This window comes from Pipra filicauda, unplaced genomic scaffold (assembly GCF_003945595.2).
Source record: "Pipra filicauda isolate LSUMZ 115617 unplaced genomic scaffold, ASM394559v2 scaffold3_size10097308_pilon, whole genome shotgun sequence".
Classification (NCBI taxonomy): Eukaryota; Metazoa; Chordata; class Aves; order Passeriformes; family Pipridae; genus Pipra; species Pipra filicauda.
In genome coordinates this window covers 5,012,881-5,035,140 of record NW_024104532.1, presented here as the reverse complement: position 1 = coordinate 5,035,140, position 22,260 = coordinate 5,012,881, and the positions used below count along the sequence as shown (strand labels likewise).

Below are 22,260 nucleotides of genomic sequence, written 5' to 3'. Positions count from 1 at the left end.
AACCCTCTCCTGCTTCCCCTTGACCTGGCACCAGCTCCTCGTGCCCTGCAGGCCAGCATAGGCAGCTGATCCAGTGGAAAATCCACCTGGGAAAAAAAAAAACCAAAAAGTCAGTTTTCATCTCGATCAGCTCCCTGAACTATGGAGTTGGCTACTGCTAGGATAAGGGATGAGGCAGGACTGCACCTTGGGCGTGGCAGCAGCAGAAAACATGATCTTGGGGTGCTGCTTCACTGGGAGCAGGGGATCTCTCCATAATAATATTCAATCTTTTTCAGAAAAAGCATTTAATGTCTTCAACTATAAGTAAAAAGCAAGGGTGGCTGGAGGCAGTAAAATGGAGAGGAATCAGTGGAGGAATAGTACTCTTGGGAGGAATATGTCAGAAGTAGTTGATGGTGTAATTTTAAACTGCTTTTAGAAACCTCAACACACGGACAGAGCAAACGTGGGACTGTCAGATGGACTGAGTGATCCACTTTCAGTTTTTATAAACATCTGGTGTCTGTGAATTTAGGGCCGTGAAACCCTGGATCGGGGATTCAGAAATCCCTGTGCTACTCTGGATTTTGCTCTGATTTTGACAGGGATTTGGCAGTGGTTGTGAGACTTTGTTGACATCTACAATCCAAGGATTCTGTGAAATCATTCAGAGTCATTTGAGGGGATAGATAATTTCAGTTTTAAACCAGTTTTCCCACTAAGCAACCAAAGTAAACTTGATCACTTGCTGAAATTAATGTCATCTGGGAGACTTGACATGTAACCGCAAACAGGTTTGTCCTCTATTATTCCTAAGTTTCCTATTTTCTCTAGTTGAAGAAATGAAGTCAGAAAAAGAGGGTTTTTTGTAAAAAGGGGATCACACTGACCAGCACAGTGAATAATTACTTTTTGCAAGTGTTGCTGTATAATTCCTGATGTTCCTGAGAATGCACTTGCATGCTCCAATGGGTCTGAATTCACTGACTTTTCTTTCTTTGATCAGTTACACCTTTCAGTACACATTTGGAGTTAGAGCATTAAAGATCTGTGCTCTCACATCTAAACCAGAAAGCTTTGGTAAGACCAATTAATTTAGGTTTTATCCCAGAAAAGAGTCTGTTGTTTCATTTTTGGGAAACCTCTGATTAATGTGAGGCTTCCTGGTGCCACCAGAGAGGATGGAATCCTGTGTGAGGCAAATAAAGAACTCCCCTTTTCCCCATCCCTCCAGTTTTAGGTTTGAGTGCTCCAAACACAACTGGCACCACAGGTCTACTCATTGTTTGCTCTTGTGTTTCCTTGGTCACAAGGCTCGGGGTTGCAGCATCAGTGTCACAAAACAGAAACCTTTTGGGTCTGAATGTGGGATGTGTTACCAGGGGATTTCCTCTGTGGCCTCATTTTCCATTTATTCACTGTATTGATCCCTCAAGTGCTCCATGAAGACACTTGAGAAATTCATCTTCAAGATCCTTTGACTTCAGGATTAAAATTTATGTAAATATATAGTCTTCAACATCTCTGAGCTTAATTTAATAGACTGATTAGATTTTTACCCTTTCCTGGCATTCATAAGACACTCTTTAAACCCTACAACATAAAATCTGTCTCCTGATCTTTGCCAAAGCCTTTGGCAGATTTTTCTTGTATTTCACGATGATAATATATTTGTGCTAAAATGAACAACTTGGCTGCTACTGCTTTTATGCAGGTTGTAGTTTAGTAGCCAGACTTGTTTTTTCATTTTGTTCCAATATCAGGGTCTGGTCAAATATTTGATAAGGATTAGATGCTGTAGGTCATGTTTTGTGGTCTGTGTGTATTTTACTTTGTACACTGTGAAACACCTGCTAAATAGGGTCTCTTAATGTGAAATATTGCCACTGTCAGAGAAGCTGTAAAAGTGGATATTTCCTGGATGTATTTCTTGTTTGCTTTACTCAGAATGAGGATGAAAACAGAGCCAGTGAAAGCAAGAAAACGAAACTGGAAGAAAAAGCTCCATCAGGACACAAGACTTCCAGCAGTAGGGAGTGAGTATCTTGGCTGTTCCCAACACTGAAGGCTCAGGGTTGTCATGGAGAGGATGGTGCCTGCCTGCACCCTTTTCTCCACTCCCCTACCACAAGTGTTTCCTTAATCATTTAGTAAAATTTCATTATTTCTTACCTTCAAAAAAATTTATTTCGGAGTTTCTAATACTAGTTGATGGAAATCAATTTTCTTACCCAAAAACATTGGCCAAAGACAATTGTGTTACTTAACAGAAGTCAGGTGATTGCTTCCTGGTTTTCTCTAATACACAGTGGAGTTGGTTTTGGTTTAGAAAGCAGCTCTGCAGCTGGCTTTTTGATCTTGCAAAATCTGTGCTTTTAAATTAACCCAATCTGGTAATTCTTCATTTAGCAAGTTTGTAAACTGGGAGTAAATTGCACAACTGACTTTGTCTTGGAAAGCTGATGGCACTGAGCTTTGGATCCATGGATTTAGCCTCTATCAATTTAGCTTGGAACTTTAGCTAAAGAAAAGAGAGTGACCCAAAAGCAAAGTAATACGGAAATAGCAAATCAGCAACACTGTTTAATATGTTATTTCTGAATTTCCCGTGCTTTTTGCAGTTGATTTATTTGATTTATTTCTTGATCAGTGTTAATTCACAGAAAAGAGTAAATTTTTTCCACTGCCTTTTGAAAACTGCTGTTTCAGTTCAGGCAATTGAAAACTGGTGTAATTGTGCCATGGATAATATTTCTAGTGAGTAATTGCCAGATTATAAATATGTGAGAAGCTGCAGCACATCAAATGTTACAACTCTTCTTTGCCCCTCCTGAATGTCTTAGTGTTTGTTAGGAAGCAGATGTGGAATGAAGGCATACATTTCTAGCTTGATTTTGCTTTTTCACCTACTATTTCTGATATTTCCTTGATTGCCAGTGCAGTTCTCTGAAGGACACTTAATTAAATGAAACTTTATGATTTTATAGGAATAATGTGTAGAAATAATAATTATGGGAAGCCAGGAATAGCCAACAGCATCCCTCAGCAGCCAAAGTAAGACTGTCCTGAAAGGCTGCACTGAGGAAGTTTTCCCATTCCCTGGGTTCCAGTGATTTATCTGGAGCATCTTTCCCTGGAGCTGTTGGCTGGCTGGTCTGCACAGACAGCCTGGCGCTGACATTGGCTTGCAGTGCTGAAATTGTGAGTGTTTAGGGTGTTTTTTTTAAGAACTGGTGTAGGGGTGTGGTTTTATGGTTAGAACTTGTCTAGTTTTGCCTGTGTTTTCAGGTCAGAACAAATAAAATGGTGAAAACGAGTTCAATCTGGCTTTGAAGAAACTTATTCTCCAAAATTATTTTCCTTTTCTCCATAGCTGGTTTGCCAAGTCTTGTTTAAAAGACAAGGGTTTTTCAGTTTAAAAGTTAAAAATCGAAGTTTTGTGTGTTGGGTTTTCTTGGGTTGTTTTTGTTGGGTTGGTTTTGGGTTTGGTTTTTTAAGGAAAGAAACCCTAACCCTGAATTTATTCCTTTTGTGCAGGTCTTCAAAGCCAAGTGCTGTTAAAGAGAAGGATTTACTGCCATCTCCTGCTGCCCCAGTCCTACAGAAAGATTCCAAGCAGGAACACGGGTCTCGGAAGAGGACGGTCAGTCAGTCATCATCCTTAAAATCCAGCAGCAACCCAGGCAAGGAAAGCAGCAGTGGCAGCAAAAGCAGCTCCTCTTCCAAGCAGAAGAAGACAGAGGGGAAGGGTTCCAGTAGTGCCAAGGAAGCCAAGGTAAAGGGCTGACTCTGTGCATGCCTTAAACCTCCTCCTTTGCTCTGCAGTTTGATCTAAACAGTTTTTAGTTCAAGTTAAAATGTAATTAATATTAGGTATGCATTGTTTTGTGTCATAGTGCTTAGGTGCCTTGGAAATCCATAAGTTAGAAAACACTTTGGGGGAGAGGTGGAATACTAATGATTATCCTGCAAATTCTTCTGTTAATTGATGAAATTAGTTTAGTCTTAGTCATCTCCTGGTGACTGATGCTGCCTGTGTATTAATTGGTTAATGAGAAATATCGCTAGAAAGCTGTCTACACACTGGTAAATGGAACAATGAAGTTGCTCTTGTCTCCTCAGAGCAGATATAGAACTTGTCCTGGTTTTGCAGGAGAGCAGGAGCTTGGTCCATGCTCAGTGCTGGGGTGGGAAGCTGTAGCTCTCATTTTATGACATTGTAAGAGCTCAGAAAGATAATTTTACCTCCAGCTCAGGAATTTACAGTGCTCTCTGTGGCTGGGGGGAAAAAACATGGTTATGAAGATGGTGCAGAAAATGGTTTTTAAGAGATTTAGGTTGAGAAGATGTTTAGATGTGATGGAATTTAAAAATATAAATGTCCCAAAGCCAGTTGTACATTTGTGATATGTTTGTCATTTTATACTTCAGCTGTGCTTACTCATACCTTTCTCAGAGTAGTACCTACTCCTGTGGGGTTTTTTTCAAGGCAAATGCATTCAGCAGAGTGTGTTGTTTATAGAAATGAGAAATTAAAATCCTCATCGTCTCTTTGTTAGAGTGGAAGAACAAAATTTAGAAACAGTGACATGGGAGATTGAGGGAGGAATTTCCTGGATCTAAGTGTGTTTAGGAAGCCTTGGCTGCGTCCTTCCCTCTGATGGAGAGGGTTGGAGTGAGGAGCTCCATCCCAGCCTGGTGTCTGCTCTGTGCCAGCATTAGGTGGGAGCCTCCTGGAAGTTGATTATTTATTCCCTGTGCTCAGTGGCAGCTCAGGCAGCTGCAAACTGTCCTTGTTGCATAGAATGTGTGAAGTCAGGGGAGAAATTTACCCAGCAAATGCTTCTCTTGAAGGCAGAGGAAATTTAACTGTTCTTTAAATGTATTCTTTGGCATTGATTTCCCTTTCAGGAAAAGATTGTGAACAATTCCTCCAGCTGCCCTCCTGCCTCTGCTCAGGCTACGGAAAGTGCAAAGTCAAGGAGAGCAAAGCTCGTTTTTGATGATAGGTAAGAACAGAAAATTGCCTTTCCCTCTCTGTGGCTGCAGATCTCAAGCACAGCCAGCTCCTCATGGAGAAGAGTTGTCATTTTGTTTCACAAAAGATCTGACATGAAAGCTCTTTGTCAAAGAAAATACCTTGAAAGGAAAATAAAACAAATACTTCTTCATCTTGTGCAGACTTTAGGTTTCATTTGTGCCAACTCAGATCTCAGCACAAGGTTTACTCTGAAAGCACTTCTTTAAATTCATTCTACAGATGAAATTATGTTTGGACCAAATATAATAGTAGCTTTCTGGTTAAAAGCTCTTTAGAAATAGAAAAAAGCTGAGCACATGTGATGGTTAGGATACACAATCATTTAGGACAAAACAGTGTTTGGGGATTTTGTGATTATCCCAAGATAAAACAGAGCCAAGAAATTGAGATAAGATCAAACTTATTAAAAAATTAAAACCTGAAATTGTATGGAAGTATAGGAAGCCATAAGGAGAGCCTACTGCAAGGAACAGTAATTGTGACATGTTCTAACCTTGTGGTTATAACGGAGCCATTTCAGGATTTCACCAGATTAGAACTGATTGAAACAATTTTACAGTTATAGGATCTTGTTAATATTAACTGTTGCTTTGTAATGACATCAATTTCCTGTAAGGGGTCTGGTAAAAATGTTCATTTCAAATATCTTTAATTCTTTGACAAGTAAGATAGGATGGATGGGATAATTTATTGCAAACTTTAATCAACTTGTACGGAATATGTTAATGCATTGAAATGAATCATTACACTTTTATGACTCCTTGTGCTCATCTAGTTGAGGAAATCGTTTAGCATTGATTGTCCCAGGTGGCAAAGCAAAGGCAATTAACACCTGAATGCATCTTGATTTATTCTGTCATAATTTTAATATATTTCACACCCTTAGCAATGTAAGTCCTGACGGTGCTGGTTTAATTTGCCCTCAAATTTTGTGGGTTTTTTCCTTCTCATGCCCTTGTTGTTGGTCAAGTGTTTGGTTTGCTTGGCTATCAAATGCGGTAAATTGAACTAATTCATGTGTGGTAATCAACTTGCTTGAAATACTTTTTGAATTACCTGAAACTAGAGAACTAATTTGAAACTATGTAAACAGTTTTATCATAGTGTTGCTATGTTAGGAACAGAAAAAAATCTGAAATTTGGCAACACCAAGAAGCTTCAGTAATAAAAGGCCATGAAATATGGGTGGGGCTGAGTCCCTAAATCCATGTCCTCTCTTACAGGACTTACTCAGCTGATCATTATTTGCAAGAAGCAAAGAAGCTGAAACACAATGCAGATGCTTTGGTAAGTTAATCTCCAACATTACCCAGTGTTTGCACGTTATCCTGGGGTCGGTTTGCTGCCTTTGCCGTTTTGCTGCCCTTCTGTACTGGAACTTTCCTGTACTTCTCTCTGCTTTTCGTCCCTAAAAGTGTCTCTCCCCTCTCCGCAGTCGGACAGGTTTGAGAAGGCCGTGTACTACCTGGATGCTGTCGTGTCCTTCATTGAGTGTGGGAATGCATTGGAGAAAAATGCTCAGGAATCCAAGTCCCCGTTCCCTATGTATTCAGAAACTGTGGAATTAATCAAGTAAGCACTGCAAAGCACATACAAAGGCAAGTGGGTGGGGAAGGGGCCTGGGAATCAGAGCTGTCAGATGGACTGAGGTTTGGCCACCAGCTTTTGAGATCTGTTGTCATTCCCCGCTAAAACTGGATCACTGACCAGTTTGTTCCAGTTGCTGAGGTTTGAAGTGTTTCCATGAAGGTTGAGATGATTTCTGCTAAGGCTCTTGAAGTCTCTCTACAACGAGTAACCCACGAGAAGCAAAATAATTCCGGTTACTGCCCATTTAGTGTTTTGTTTAGAGTCTGAGAGAGGTTCCTAAAATGGTGAAGACAGTTGAAATCAGAAATTCATAAGCGTGTCAGTGTTTTGTGATTGATAAGTGAAACTGTAATTTTTACTTTGTGGTTCACTTGATGCCTTTGTTTGCAGATACACTATGAAACTGAAGAATTACTTGGCACCGGATGCGACGGCTGCGGACAAAAGGCTGGCAGTGCTTTGGTACGTGTGTTCTGCACTTCATACGGTGCCCTGATGGATTTCACATGTTTTATCTGCATGTGGTGCTATGTTCCACTGAGCTCTGGGGTGTTTCTGAACCAAATACATGAGGTTTTCACTTGGCTGTACATAAAGATTTATGCTGTGTATCTGATTGCTGTAAATGGGGGCAGAGGGGATGTTCATGAAGATTAAGTCTTTGAAACACTAAGGAGTAACAGCAGAGAGGATGGGGGTCCATCCTGTGCACTTCCAGGGATAAGTCACCATTTGGACTGGCTGTAGGAACTGTCAGTAGCCCTGTAGGTTTTAATGGAATGTCTGTAGCAGGTATGGAGGACAGGAACCCCTTGATTCAGGGGGAAGGGAAAGGGGAGGCCGTGGCAGAGTGCTCAGAATGTCCTGACACTTGATGAAAGAGAAAAATAGAGGAAACCCTTGTCTAGGAAATCACTGTATTGTCTCCCAAGCTCATTATATCAGCAAAATCACTGAAAGGTAAAGTTTCAGCTTGAGGCTTATGAAGCTGTTTCAGTTTCCTTGAGAATTTAAAGGTGGTTGTGGATTTTCTTGGTTGAGTTGGTAGAGAAAACTTTAAGAGCACAGCTGTTAGATTTTTGAAACCCACTGAGTTATGCTAAACCTGACCTTGACTGTTTTTTGTCCTGTCTGTGGTCAGCCTTCGGTGCCAAGCTCTGCTGTACCTGAGGCTTTTCAAACTGAAAAAGGAAAGTGCATTGAAATACTCAAAAACTCTGACTGAACATCTGAAGGTAATTGCAGGTGTATTTTCTTAGAATATTAAAACCTAATGATATTAAAGTTCTACATCATTTAAAATTCCCAGATCCAATTTTCAGACCTCTACATGTGAACTTGGAATATACCCATTTAGAACTGAACCTTGAAAGTATATTAAAAGTTGAGTAGTTTAAAGCTGGGCAGAGACAGCTTGGATGTCATAACCCTGCTGGTCTGGGCATGTCAACTCTCTGTTAATTTTGTCTTCTTTAATAAATTTGGGAGATCTTTTAATTGTTCAATGCCAGTAGTAACAGATTTCATTCTATTAAAAGGCTGAAAAAACCAAAATGTTCCCGTAAGGGACAGTGGTATCTAATGGTTAGAGCAGAGGACCACTCCAATCCTTCTTTGTGTTGCTAAAATAACCCCTTAATTCATGTCTTAAGTCATTAGGAAAAAAGGATCTTTTCCCAAATTTCAGTTGATAAATACTGTGATATTATTGAGAATGTTGCTTAAAAGAAAAACTACAAAAATCAATTTGGTCAAAAATAACCAAGTAAATAACCAGATAAAATGTAACTAGATAAATTATAAACATAAATCAGGTGACAAATGTCTTTTTCTCCAAACAGAATTGCTACAATAATTCTCAAGCACCATCACCTGGTATGGGAAGGTGAGTAGTAAAAGCTGTTACCTGTATTTCTCAACTTCTGGCACATTTTCTGTATTCCTTGTGTGCCTGAGGTGCTCAGACAGCAGCTTTTGGGGTAATAGAAGGGTGTGGATTTTGATTTATTTTTTGTGTAATTATTCTGAGAACAGAGACTGCTGCTGGTGATGTTGCTGTGCAGGCTTTGTCAGGCAAAAAAAGGGTCATTAACCCACAAGTTACTTATCTCATTGAGTTTTGTTGTTTACTTTAGTACTTTTCCCCCCAAAACAAGAGCTTTATTAGTGTTACAAGTCCAAATGGTTACAAGTACTTGCAGCACTGTCTGTCCCCTAGTTTAGCAATTTACTTCTGTTCTTTTAAACCCAAGAATGGACCTTTGATAAATCTTTCAATGAGTTTTAGGAGGGCATTTCAGATTTCCGTTGTGTTATGTGCAGTAATATTATATAATGTAATTATATAATGTAATATTATGGCAGTGTGGTTACCAGGTAGTTGTAATTTTTTTCATTCTTTAAGGTTCAATTTATTCAAACAATGAATTGAAGATTTTATTGAATTAAGAGGTGAAGACGTTTGGTAATTGGGTTTTGTAAGCTACAAGTAAGAGCTGAAGGATCCTCAGCAGTTACTACCTTGAGCATTTAATTTGTTGTAGGGCAGATCCTGATTTTTGATGTGTAAAGTGGGAGTGCTCGATCATCCCACACCCTCAGTGTGAGCAGAGGGGTCTTGGAGGGTGTCTCGCAGCATGAGGTGTTGAAAGGTCATGTATTCATGCATTTCCAATTTAATCTTTCCTTTGGGTGAGCAGCAAACCTGTCGGGATGCCGTCTCCAGTCTCTCCAAAGCTGTCTCCAGGGAATTCAGGAAATTACTCTTCTGGGGCAGCCAATCCTTCAGGGAGCGGGTCCTCGGTGACGATCCCGCAGAGGATCCATCAGATGGCTGCCAGCTACGTCCAGGTCACGTCCAACTTCCTCTATGCCACTGAAATTTGGGAACAAGCTGAACAGCTGGCAAGAGAACAGAAAGGTAAGGACTGGCACAGGTGCTTTATAACCTCAGGCATTCCAGAGGGTGCAAACACTCACAGGCTTTCGATTTCGGAGAGGCAGTTAATGGTGCCCAGGATGCTGAACCAGATCCTCTGCAAAATAAGGTAGAAACTTACACCTTGGATTGAAGACATTACCTGAGCTGGGTGTTGTGGTTGTCAAGGTGGTGTTGGAGATGTAAAAATCTTAGTTGCATTTCCTGTAAATTGTTCAGTGTAGGAAGAGGAACTTGGTGTATTTCCCGTTCTGAAATTCTAAAGGGAAGTACATGTTTGAGCGGGAAAGCCAAGGAAGTTTGGCAATAGTTTAATAGTCTTATCACTTCCAACCAGTCTTCTGCAAAAGAGTAAAGAAATTTATTAGGAAAAATCTTTTTTCCTTTACTCTTCCACCACTCAGCCATCTCTCATCACTCCTGTTTCTCTTAATCCAAAAGCCTCACGCTGAAAATACAGGGCGGTTGGGTGTTGTATTTCCCATACTCCAAAATGTGCTTATTTAACTCGTGTTTCTGTTGTTTTAGAGTTCTTTGCTGAACTGGATAAAGTTATGGGCCCTCTGGTTTTTAACACAAGCATCATGACCGAGCTGGTGCGTTACACCCGGCAGGGCCTGCACTGGCTGCGCCTCGATGCCAAGTGAGGCTGGAACTGAAGGAACCCAAAATCAAACCCATTTTTCTCGCTGCCTCTGATTTCTCTCCACAACACTGTGTCATGTCAATAAGGAAGACTGCCATAACACATTGCTTAGTTGACACTAAGAGCAAGGAATGCTTTCCCATGTCTCCCATCCTCATTTGTGTTTTGTGTTTAACCCCAAATCAACTGGTTCATGGACTTCTTCAGTATTCCCGGTTTAAGTTATTTAAATATTTTAAAATTTGCTACATGAAAGTTGTAGTTTTGCTGATCTGTCATGGATAGATCATTGGAATTCCAGTCACAATACACAAATAGTCAGTTTAAATCCTATTTATTTTAATTTTTGTAATTTTAATTTTGAAAAGCCCCATTGGGGGCTGGTTTTAGCTATTTCTTCTTCCCTAAATTTTCCCTTTTGAGTACTTAGAAATTAAACCTAGACACTTTATTTAAGTACTTTGTGAGCTTTGTTACTCTGTAATGTCTTGTGGTGATAGAGCCTGTAAAAGGAACTAGGGTTGATAGGTTCTAACGTGTAGGGACACCATACTTCTCATGCCTAATGCCTATGAGTCGACTAATAAATGACAACTACAGATTTATTATTGCAGAATTTGTACTAAATAGAAAAGTTCCAGATATTCTTCTACGTATTGAGATACTTCATTTAAATGAATTATAAAGAAATTTATATGGAGAAATATTTAGCTGGATCTGACTTGGATTGTTTTCAAGGCAGTTTCAAGCCATCGATTAACACTATAACAATCACAAAACATTACAGTAATTTGCATTTAATGTAACATCCAAGTAATGGTGTAGGAATGACCTTCAGTCCGATGGGTGCGATGCAAACAGGAAAGGCTTTGGAAAAGGACAATCTTGTGCTTTTTTGCATCTCTTCATTTAAAATACCTTTTGTTTCCGTGCTTGTCACTTTTTGACACTTACAAAATGGGTGAACTTTGTGGTTAAAACTCAACAGTAGTTAAATTCCTACCAGAACTGTCATTTGCATCTTTTCCATTGACTGAGAAACCAGGAATCTTTAGTAGAACTCGAGGTCCATTTTGTCTTCTTGGGGTCTGCTGGGTGATGGACACTACAGGCTGGCAGTGCTGCAGCCACCGTGGGGTGGAAGCTCACCTGCTCCTGCAGGGAAATGACTGTTCTGGTGCAGAATGGATCTAAAACTTGGCTTTACCCCGTGGTAATGAAGGTCCTGTTAACATTTGATGGAGCGTAACATTCACTCGGTGCAACACAAATGGTTCTGGAGTTGCAGTTGGCTGCTCTCAGAGTGCAAACCAAAGTACCTTTCACGTGAGGTGCTTGTCTGAGTAAAAGGTTTCAAATGCTACTGCTTTCAGTATTGCTTAGTGCCCCCAACATGTCTGGTGTGCCTTATGCCTTACTTTTAGATGAAGATTTTATGAACTGTTTACAAGATGTTTTACAGCAGGACCAGGTATACTGTATGCAGTGGTCTTCTGCAGTACTTGGGTAAAATTCCATTTCCTTTTTCCAAGTCCCAGTGTCTGTCACACAAACTGACTCATCGTGGTGGTCTCCTTTCCAAGAGTCCAACTCTGAATCCTTTGGAGTGAGATTGTGGAATGCTGCTTTGTTTTCTCTCCCATTGAACCCTTTATTCTGTACCAGATATGAACGTGCATGTTCAGGAAAATTATTGCACTAAATTTTTTGTGTAGGTGTAGTTAAGTGCCAAAATCACGGCAACCTCGAGAGAAGGAATAGAATTCTACGCTCCTTAGTACTGCAGTATGTCCTATGGGCTTTAAGAGTTTAGAAGTTTTGCAAATTAGTAACCTACTACAAGGTAGCTGCATATTCGTAGAGCTTCCTTTGCGTCCCAGCGTGTTTTGTACTTCCAGAAAAGCTTTGCTACGTCCGGATTGATACATTGAGTAACAGACCTGTGGTTTTCCCTGGTCGCTGAATTGACTCTTCAGGTCTGTTGGAGCATCCTTTTTATGGAATCACTGTGCAAGGTCACGTTTCTGTTAGTCTTTGCTGTTGGAGACAGAACTCTGTACCCTCAAACTCCCTGTCGTGGGCATGGGACACTGTCAGCTGTGTTTCCTTTCCTACTCTGAAGTGCCTCGCACACCTCTGACGCTGTAGAAATACCTTTGTAGAAGTTGCATTCATGGTTGGTTTTGTGTGTAGTGCTGCACTAGCCAGCATGGCTGTTCTTGGCTTGCTCCTTTGTGCACAGTCACCATTGCTCTCAGCAGGAATGGTCTCATCTCTGGGAATTTTTTTTCCTTAACTAGAGTCCCACAAATACCTTTTGGTGTCGTGCTAAATTGGTCTCCTAAAAATGCATCGCTTATCCCCAGATCATTGGATCTTAGAAATTGTCTTCAAATGGACAGGAGGCTTTTTGCATCATGTCAAAATGTGGACCTGAGCTGGTTGGAAGTGTCCCAGCTGAACAGGGTGCTCCATGGTGGAATATCCTCTGGAGTGCTGTCCCATGTGTCCTGTTGGTGCAGGAGATCTGCGGTGGGCTTGGTAATGGATCAGAAATGCCTTGTGCATCTGGGGCTGTTGCAAACAGATCAGTTTAACCTTCACAATTCCAAAAGCATATGTTCATTTGGGATCCACCATTGTTTCCAAGAGGAAAGTTATGAACTTAGTCAGATCTCATAGCCAAAAAAAATAAGCAAGTATGTCCTAGGTTTCAATCCCTCTGCCCAAGTGAGGGGAGGGTCTGTTCCTGTCCTTCCGCACCTCCAGCACCACAGTGGGAGTGCAGGTCACTGCAGCACCAACACTCATCTCAGTGGTGACTAAGGAGGGACTCCCCAGCTTCTGGCTTCCCAAATCATTCTCTGGACAGGTGTGTATTAATACATATCAACACCGTAATCTTAATTCCCTCGCTGATCGTGGTCCCAGTTGGTGAATCTTAAGAATGGCTCAATCAGACTAGGCTTGCTCAGCTGTTTGACTTTGCTCTCAGACTTGCAGGTTCCAGGTGATAAGGTGCAACCATTTATAATTCCAAACAAATCTTCAGGACACCAGAGTAAACCAGCCCGAGAGTTTTGTTTTGATTTGAATCTCGTAGCCATAAAGCAGAGCGGGCGGATGGCTCTCCTTGGCTTTCGATGGCAGTATGCAATTTGTATTGTATGTGTCTTTTAATATATATGTATATATATATGACTCAGTCTGTCCAAAGTATATGTTATACTTGTTTTTAGATTATGGTGCAACTGACTATATTGATATATTATTTATTGAGTGCTGAGTCACCATCTTATTGGTGATAAATATTGCATATTATCCAGGAGTGCAATGTATATTCCTTTAGATTGCTGAGGCTTGATTGCTGTGGTAACAAAAAATGCCCTGAAATGTATTTATGAATGGCCCCTACACACAGAGAGTCAGAATTTATGGGAATGATGTAGCACTTGCCTGGGGCAAGTAAAATAAAGCCGTAGGCAGAGAATTATGGAGTTTGCCCAAATGGCAAACTACTGGAAAGAGAAACTACCTTTGTTGTATTTAATGTAATTTTCTGAACAGATCTTTGCTGTCACTGCAGTGTTTGTATTGAGGCAGATCCACAAGGGCCTGAGCAAGTCGAGTTTGAATTACCCATTGGGGAGTAAACAACTTCCAAATTCTTACCTTTCCGACAAATCCTTCGGTCAGGGTTTAAATTTCTCCATCTGACGTGTCAGTGTTACGGAAAACCCCGTGTTTCCAATCAACAAAGTTAGTGCCAGACATCTTAAAGTACAGAGAGGAGCCAGAGCTTTTGCTCGCCAACTCACACAGAGCCAGAGCTATTCCAGGAGAGGGTTTCCCAAGTAGGAAAGTTGTCACTGGGGAATCGTGGTGTGTCCAGCTCCGATGCTGTTTGAGGACTCGGTCTGTGGTGCCATTTGGGAGGGGAAGGCAGGGAAGGAAGGGGCACCTGTGCCATCAGGAATTGCTCTCAGGGGGAGTGTGGCAGAGCTGGGTTCCCCTTGGACCCTCCAGAGCCGCTGGCTCAGCCGAGTGTCCCTCAGTCCACTGTCTGAGCAATTCCAGCTGCTGTGCTGCAGCATGGAGTGAGCTGGGCTGTCTGTATGTCCATGCTTCACCTGTTTTATTTCACCTGGAAACTTCATGGAAATGTGCCCATTCCTGGTGTAACTCCAGCCAATGTAGGAAAATGGCAATGCAGTGTTCCCTGTCTTCAGTTTTATATGCAACCCTCCTGTGGTGGAGCTGGGGGCACAGTGCTGCTGCAGCAGCTCCTTGGGGCTGCCTTGGCATTCCACATCCCAAACTCAACTCTAAGGACCAGGAATGACTCTTCAAGCACAGTTCCTGACATTTGTATCTGGTCCCCCTTTTAAATTGTTTTAAAAAAATTTTGTATATGGAGGATAAAGTGCTTATATATTTATTAAAAATCCTTTATCTTATTTGAAATTATTATTTGGTGAAGAAGGGGTTTTTCTTTTGGGGGAGGGCTGGGGGGGGAGGTAACTTTTAACCTGTCACTTATAAATGAAGCCCTGATTAATCCTACAGAAAGGTACTGTTAGTAACTAATGGGATGTCTCTGTTTTATGCTTTGTACATGACAAGTCCATGTGTTACATTTTGTTTTCTATCAAAAGATTTGGGCATCTGTCTTCAACCAAAACCTGAAAAAAATAAACAAACTGTGATTTTATTTGTTGCAATACATTTGAAATTTCAAAGGGTACTTTGGGGCTCAAAATTAGGATTTCTAAGTCAGTATGTGCATTTCACGTAATAAAGCTGTTAATGGTGAGCAAAGTATTATATACTAACTAGATTTTTTCCACATCTGTATAGTATATTCTATGTATTTTGTGGTATTGAGATTATAGAAAGTTTAGTGTCTGAAACATGCGTTTAATGTGTATTTTTAAACAAATTTATGGCAATTAAAATATTTGGAGAAAAGGGTATCACATTTCAATTTGTAAAGATCTTTTTAACTACTGTGTCATTAAAATGCTTTGTACAATGCAAAACTGTAACTGGAGAAACTAAGTTTAATAAATATCAAATAGATTTTCTGTATTAAACTTCCAATCCCCTGTGCTTGTATCTGTTTTCTGGGTGTTTTCCCTGGAAGTGCATTTTTAGGCAGACTTCTCTCTTTTTCTGATCCTAGTGCTCTGTGTAACAAAAGGAGAGCAGCATCCAGTGTGTTCTTATTTAATCCAAAGTGCTTTGCTTTGTGTTTCAGCCCTCTGAATTAACATCCAGCAGCTCAAAACAGCATTTTGATCAATGTATTTTAAAATAGAAGGTAAGGTCAGTCTAGGACATGTATTTAAGTAAATTTGATTAGAAGTAATTAAGAGTAAATAGTTTTCCTTCCAGTTATCACTGGATATATTTGGGATATTGAAATTGGTATCAGTATTATCAGTTTGGCTCCCTCTTTCTAACAGGCCTTTATCTGAGCACTGATAAGAGTTCATCTGTCAGACTGAGGAGATGGAGCCTGATCTACTTTATGCTCCTGCCAGGTGGAAGGATAAAGGTCCAGCTGGATTTGAGCACCAGCTCTGCACTCACCGTCCACTCTGCTCACAGGATACAAGGAAAACCAAGGTGGTTTGCTGAATATATAATTTAATTCACACCTTCAAATAAATAATATGAACCGTTACAAAAAACCCAAACGAGCAGGAGAGGCAGAGCCCTTTTATTGAGCTTGGCCAGAGGCATCCTGAGGCACAGAGCGCAGCCACGGCAGGAGATGGTCTTGAGCTCTTGAAGTCCTTTTATCAGCACAGGTGACAGAAATATTAAATATGGTTTATATTTGATTGCTTGAATCACTGTCCAGCTCCTGAGCAGTCAATAAATATGTCCCAAGTGTGTGGAGCATCGTCAGCAGTAACAGTGAGGGGTGTTGTCATCTTGAGCTCATGCCGAGGCCGTGGTGAGGAGGCAGCGGTTCTTCCTGGAAAAAAACCATCGTGAGGCACTGAGAGCTGGGGCTGCCACTGAGCTGGGCTCAGACAGGTATCCCAGGTACATCCTCAGCAGTGCTCCCCAGGTGTTCCAGCAGTGGTCCAGCTCAGGTAGCCCTGCACACTGTGTTCACCTCTAACTCTGCTCAGTTTGTCTTGATTCGTTTTCTGTTCTTAGCTTTACATCGTAACTCCAAAATGTGTGTTGCCCAGGGCTATAGGATCAGGTGCAGTGTAGAAATGGTACAGAACTGCAGTCCTGTCCACAGGGTCCTGTTCTGTCTGTACCTTCCTGTAGTTGCTGGTCCAGCTCAGTTCTGGGAATCAGCAGAACTTAATGATTCATTTCAAACACAGCATACAGCCCAACAACCCTGTACTATTTATTTTTTTATCCTATTTATTTATAATTGAATATGAAATAATCTTATTTATAATCATATTTATTAATAATAGGATACATTTATCCATTTCTCCTATTTACATATAGTAGAAAGTGGTTATGTTCTACATTGTTTGTGATTTCTGGTATATATGTACAGCAGGTGCCACACAAAATCACCTTTCAGTCACTAAATAGAAATTTTAACTATTCTATTCATGTATTCAACTATATGTAGTTGGAAAATTTGCTCACATCTAGTGTTCATGAGAACTCAATGGTGTTTGATATTGTAGTTGTCTTTTAAACTATGAGCTCAGTAAGCACCTTAAAGTGGTTAATTTAGGGTAAGATGTAATACATGTTTTTTTACCTTTAATTAATACACGCTTTAAAGTGAACAGCATTGGCTTTAGGAAGGATTAATTTTAAGGTCTGTGGTTACCTAAAAGCTGTCTGGAGTCCTCTGTTCCTTTTTGCAAAGCCAGGTTATTTGGGGTTGCAGTGAAAGGACTAAGACTGGCAGTCAAGGAACTTGGACTCTGCTCTGTTTGCACTGCTTACAAAAGAGTCTGAGTCTGTTGCCCCATCCCTGTTCCTGGTATCTTTTTTTGTGAACTCTGGATCCCGTTTGGGTGAGACTAAGTGTGAACTTCCTTTCCATCACACAGTATTAAGTTACCTGCAGAGCATGGTGATGCACTCGCTGTTGTCCCTGCAGGAGGCTCCGATGGGTCTCAGGGACACTCCTCTCCAGAAGGGCGTCATCCGCCGCTGCCGTGGCACCCGGGTCTGGGGCAGGGATGCACCGTGTGCCTGAAACAGAGCCAGGGTGACTGTCAGCACATGAGGCACCTGCGGGTGGTTGCTCTGATGCTGAAGTCAATTGTCTTAAAATTAAGTGAAGCACTTCAAACGTTTCTGGTTTTCAGAACGTAGCGTACTCTGTTAAAGTATTGCTTCTAGCCCGACCCCAAAGAACTAAGTGCCAAAATTAAAAATGTTTTTTAATCTTGGGAGGAAAGGCAGAATCGCTTGCTAAGTTATGGCTCAGAGTAGCCCAATATTCACTAGGCAGTTACTCTTCATTTTATGACATTGAATCATCTAAAAAAGCTCTACTGTCACCTCTAACTCCAGCCAGCTCCCCATCCAAATCATAGCAGCTTTTGTTAACTACCTGTCCATTTGAATTAGCTCTTTAAATAGTATATTTCTAACTGTTTATTTCAGTAGCTATATTTCAATAGTTGTCTCTCTTTACCTGGCTGAGCAGCAGTGAGCAGAGCAAAAGGACTGCCATCATTTTCCACCAGTGCATCTTCCCAGCGTGAGTTGTCACTTCGACCAGCTGTGGGCGGAGGAGGCAGGAAGAACTCTATGAGAACTTCCCAGGCTTTCAGCTAGATTTTTATAGACTTCATTCTCTTATCGTTACATCAGCTGCCAGTTATTACAGGAACAAAGTTCGGTTTGGAGCAAGAGGGAATTGCTAAGTCTACATCTGCTGAAGTGATCTGGTTCAAGGCCTGTCTCTTGAGCTAATAATTTACTCCCCTTCCACTTGTACTTTGTCTGGTCACCTTACCCATTGTGCCAACTGTTCCTTTTTTTAAAGCCTACCTAATATGTTACCAGAACTCCATAGTCTATTTGCATCCAAAAGGGGGGTTGGCCCAAATTATTATGGTCAAGACTGAAAGCCATAACCTTATTTAACATCTGTGCCACCCACACTGTGTGCTGCTCTGAGTTTGCCAGCCAGGGGCAAGTGTTGTCTTGCCAAGGTTATTTGGAGCAGAGGATTGTGCTTTTGATTCTGCTTCTCACTCTTGGTACAGGAAAGAACCGTAAAAAAATTGCTTAACCTTCCTTTCCAGGCATATGATGCTCAAAAAGCAGGTGTAAAACTTCTCAGATGGGTCTGGGAATGTAGAATGCGCAGTAACTCATAGAGCTCTTCTCTCAGGAGTCCTAAGGTGTGTTAAAGATAATCATCTCCAAGCAGATACTGGAAGAAGCTGCTCAAGGGCTGTCTGGAGCTGAGGTGCTCCATGTGGCAGGACTGCGGTTCCTCACATGAGCTGTCTCTGTCTCTGTTCCTGTCACTCACCATCGGGCTTCCAAACGGTGCCAGCAGCTCCCATGGGTGTGGATGGGCTGTTTGTCATTAAGAGGAATTTCATTTTTTTTCATTGTGGACTGAGATTGCAGCAGCAGAGAAAAGAGTGTTTGAGCAGAGCTGTTACCTCTCATCTCCTCTGTCATCCTCCGTTTACACAATTCTCCCACTTGTTCCAGTGTTTGTGTCTCCTCATCTGTGAGATCTTGTGTATCTTGTTGGATTGGGCTCAGAGCAGCCTGGTCTAGTGGAAGGTGTCCCTGCTCATGGCAGGGGGTGGAACTGGATGAGCTTTAAGGTCCCTTCCAACCCAAACCAGTCTGTGGTTCTGTCTGGCTCCCACATCTGTCCCACGTGCCCCGAATCTGTCAGGTCAAGACATTTGTGACTGCAGGGTGACAAAAAGAATTCCAACTTAATTGTGTCAGTGTGGGGGATTTTTGGAATACATTATGTTTTAAATTACTTCAAGGTGGAAGATATTATATAAAATAGTGAACTATCCTTTAGCTAAATTGTAAATACAGATCTGGATGTCACAGACTCTATTTCTGTGATTGCTTAATATGAAGGCACAAGTGCCAGCGTGGAAGGCAAGTGACTTAGATTAAGATAATGCCATGCTGTCAGATGATTACCCCTTAGCCCAAATTTCACTGGGATTAAATAAAAAACCTCCCCAGTTTTTTATGAATAAATAAATAAATAATAACCTCCCCTTTTTTATTTAAAACCGGTATACTGTCTACAACCAATATTGGATTATCTTTTCCTTTCCTAAGGTGGTTCTTACACTCCTTCCTCTGCCCTGTTTGTCTTGCTTCTCTGGGAGGAGGAAGCAAAATTTTTCATTATTTCTCCTTCCTGGATTTTATGACGAGAAGGAAGTGGGACAGTAAATCATAGCATGTCAAGTAGCTGAATTTAAAAGTTCCTTTTACATTTGGCTGGGAATTTCCCAATTATTTTTCCCATTAAATCCTTCCTTTACATGCATCTGAGTTCTAATTTCTGCTATTTCCACTAGGCACTAGTGTAGAACAGAGAAAGGAGAACAAGACAGCAGCAGTAGCCCTGAGTTCATCCATGGAAGCACAGGATTTGGAATGACAGCAGAGCCCTCTGTAAGTCATCATCTCTCAGCTTTTTTGGCTGGGTAAGGCTGGTACTTTGTGATGATACATCAAAATTGTTGTGTGTCCTTTTGGGTCACTAATAGCATCAACATGTGCCTGTCAGGCAGCAAACTGTGCAAGAAACTGGCGACAAAAGGACAAAACTGAGTCAGTTGTTTCCATGCCCACAAGTCCTGGAGGCTGGTAAGAACCCACAGCAGAGATGTGAGAAAAGAGATGTTGCTCTGTTGCCACTTCTAATAGTTACCAAAGGGAGGACGAAAATAAACCAACAACTGAAAAATTTTTGAGTGCCTTGTTCAGATTCTGAAATGCCCAGGGACAGAACTGCCAATGCCGCGGGTCCAGGGGGAACCATCCCCGCAGGGAACAGGGCCTGTGTCCGAGGGGGAGGTTGGCTGGGAGGGGTCAGAGGATGGCTGGGCAGGGTAGCAACAGGTGGAGGAGCAGCAGGGGCAGAGGCCTGGACTAGAGCTGTGGGCTGACCCCGCAGCTCAGGGCTGACCCTGGCACGGGGCTGAGCCACCCCGGGGCCAGCACGTGGCCGCCGTGCCGGTGCCCCCGTTTACATTTGTCTGGCACCTGGTCCAGACACAGTTCAGCAGGGGCAGGGACCTCGTGAGAGCCCCAGGGAGTGCTGGCCTTCAGCAGAGCTGTGAGACAACACAGCGAAAACCAAGTGTTTACTGAGCAGAACTTCACAGGGGCTGTCACTGAGACCACCCAGCAGCTGCTCCGGGGCTCTCGGAGGCTCAATGGGCAGGACAGAAAGTTCTGAATTAAGTATCTCCTTCCAGTGCTTTAAGGGGTCTTGTAAAAACGAGGGGGAGAGATATTTTACACAGGCAGACACTGACAGGACAAGGGGAAATGGCTTCACATTGACAGAGGGCAGGGTTAGATTGGATGTTAGGAAGAAATGCTTCTCTGTGAGGGTGGTGAGGCCCTGGCACAGGTTGCCCAGAGAAGCTGTGGCTGCCCCATCCCGGGTAGTGTTCAAGACAAGGCTGGATGGGGCTTGGAGCAACCTGGTCTAGTGCAGGGTGTTCCTGCCCATGGCAGGGTGTTGGAATGAGATGAGCTTTAAGGTCCTTTCCAACCCAGGCAATTCTATGATCCTATAAATCTGCCTCTAGACACTTCTGCCAGCTGTCACAGCCAGATGTTGCTCCCTGCTTGCTTAAGCAGCCTAGGAAATACCAGTGAACCAAAATGCAGGTACATTTAAGCACAGAATATTTTTGCCAACGCTTGCAGCACTGGCCAACTGGTTTTCCTGCATTTTATGCCAACCTCACGCTGTGCTCGGAAGATACACAAGAGACTGAGCTTAGTCTCGTGCTTTTTAAGTATATGTTACGAGCCCCAAAATACTCAAGCACTGACCTCTTAAAACTGCTTGCCCCCCAGCTTCCTGAAGTGAGAGCCTGAGCATCTTTGTCTCCCAGCCCTGAGCACGTGGAGAAACTCACAGAGGTAAACGTCACTGCTGCCCTGCAGATAAGATAAACTCCCAGTACAGGTACAGGAATAGCACAGCAGGGAGACCAACGTGTTGCTCTGTGTTGCTCTGTGTAGGGCGGGTGCTTGAGGCAGTCAGCGGAACACTGGAAGGAAAAAATTCCGACAAAGGAACCAGCCAAGTGTTCTGGACTTCAAACAGTGGAGCTTGTTTCTATCCTCAGAGCCACGGGGTGAATTTGTCACCTATTTAAGTGACTTCACTACTTGCAGCTGATTTTTAATCATCTTCAGGCATTTATCAGTTATGTTTCTCCCTGTAGTGCTCAAGAAGGTTCTAATGCAGTCCATTAACAATGATCAGATATCAGAGTGTAGTTAATCACCCAATTAACATTAATATAACTAGGTAATTAGAATCACAGGATCAGAGAACAGCCCAGGTTGGAAGGGACCTTGAAAGATCAGCTAGTCCAGCATTTTGTGGGAAAGGAGCCCATATGAGGTTACCTGGCACCCCAGCCAGTCACCTCCTGAAATCTTTCCCTGGGCCTCCCCCTCATCCTGGGCAGGGTGTTCCAGGGACTGATTGTTCTCACTGGAAAAAATCCCTTTGTTACATGGAGATGAAACCTCTCCTGGTGCAGCTTGTTCCTGTTCCCTCTCATCTTCTGGCCAGGGCTCCAGGGAAGAGAGAGGTCAGGGTCCATCCCCAATCCCGAGCCACTGTCTAGCTCATCCAGCTTTAATCAATGCCAAATCAGGCAATGTTTGTTTTTCACAGATCTCAAGGCTGGAGGAAAAACAGCAGCCAGTGATGGGAAAATAAATAGAACAAGGAACTGTCATTTCAAACCAGCCCTCACTGCACTTTATATTGAGGAATATTTCAAAGAAACGGGAATCACAAAAGCTGGAAGTGCTGTACAATAAAAACATCCGAGCACATGGAACTTAAGCCTGATTATC

General features: G+C 42.1%; 2 protein-coding genes across 9 annotated transcripts in view; one reads left to right on the top strand and one right to left on the bottom strand.

Annotated features, from left to right (window-relative positions):
- AFF4 (AF4/FMR2 family member 4) overlaps positions 1 to 20,115 on the top strand; it is a 54,987-nt gene extending 34,872 nt beyond the window's left edge. Inside the window, exons 13-23 of one of the 8 annotated variants that reach the window (XR_003540251.2) lie at positions 1,930 to 2,018; positions 3,520 to 3,757; positions 4,894 to 4,991; positions 6,247 to 6,310; positions 6,459 to 6,595; positions 7,004 to 7,075; positions 7,755 to 7,848; positions 8,455 to 8,498; positions 9,313 to 9,533; positions 15,455 to 15,517; positions 15,663 to 15,691. Coding sequence is in view for 7 of the 8 variants with exons in the window: in XM_039385200.1 (XP_039241134.1) it covers positions 1,930 to 2,018; positions 3,520 to 3,757; positions 4,894 to 4,991; positions 6,247 to 6,310; positions 6,459 to 6,595; positions 7,004 to 7,075; positions 7,755 to 7,848; positions 8,455 to 8,498; positions 9,313 to 9,533; positions 15,663 to 15,850 (1,245 nt within the window). In the remaining variant the exon portion in view is untranslated. Of the gene's footprint in view, positions 1 to 1,929; positions 2,019 to 3,519; positions 3,758 to 4,893; positions 4,992 to 6,246; positions 6,311 to 6,458; positions 6,596 to 7,003; positions 7,076 to 7,754; positions 7,849 to 8,454; positions 8,499 to 9,312; positions 9,534 to 10,079; positions 15,298 to 15,454; positions 15,634 to 15,662; positions 16,583 to 19,721 lie in introns of those variants that run through there. The other 7 variants (XM_027718481.2, XM_027718484.2, XM_027718485.2 and 4 more) reach the window with 7 other exon arrangements.
- LEAP2 (liver enriched antimicrobial peptide 2) lies at positions 15,859 to 19,604 on the bottom strand. The gene is made up of 3 exons (XM_027718491.2): positions 17,837 to 19,604; positions 17,255 to 17,388; positions 15,859 to 16,180 (listed from the first exon to the last, which is right to left on the bottom strand). The coding sequence occupies exons 1-3, from the start codon at positions 17,891 to 17,893 to the stop codon at positions 16,144 to 16,146; spliced, it is 228 nt and encodes a 75-aa protein (XP_027574292.2). The 5' UTR covers positions 17,894 to 19,604; the 3' UTR covers positions 15,859 to 16,143.
- Positions 20,116 to 22,260: the final 2,145 nt, after the last annotated feature.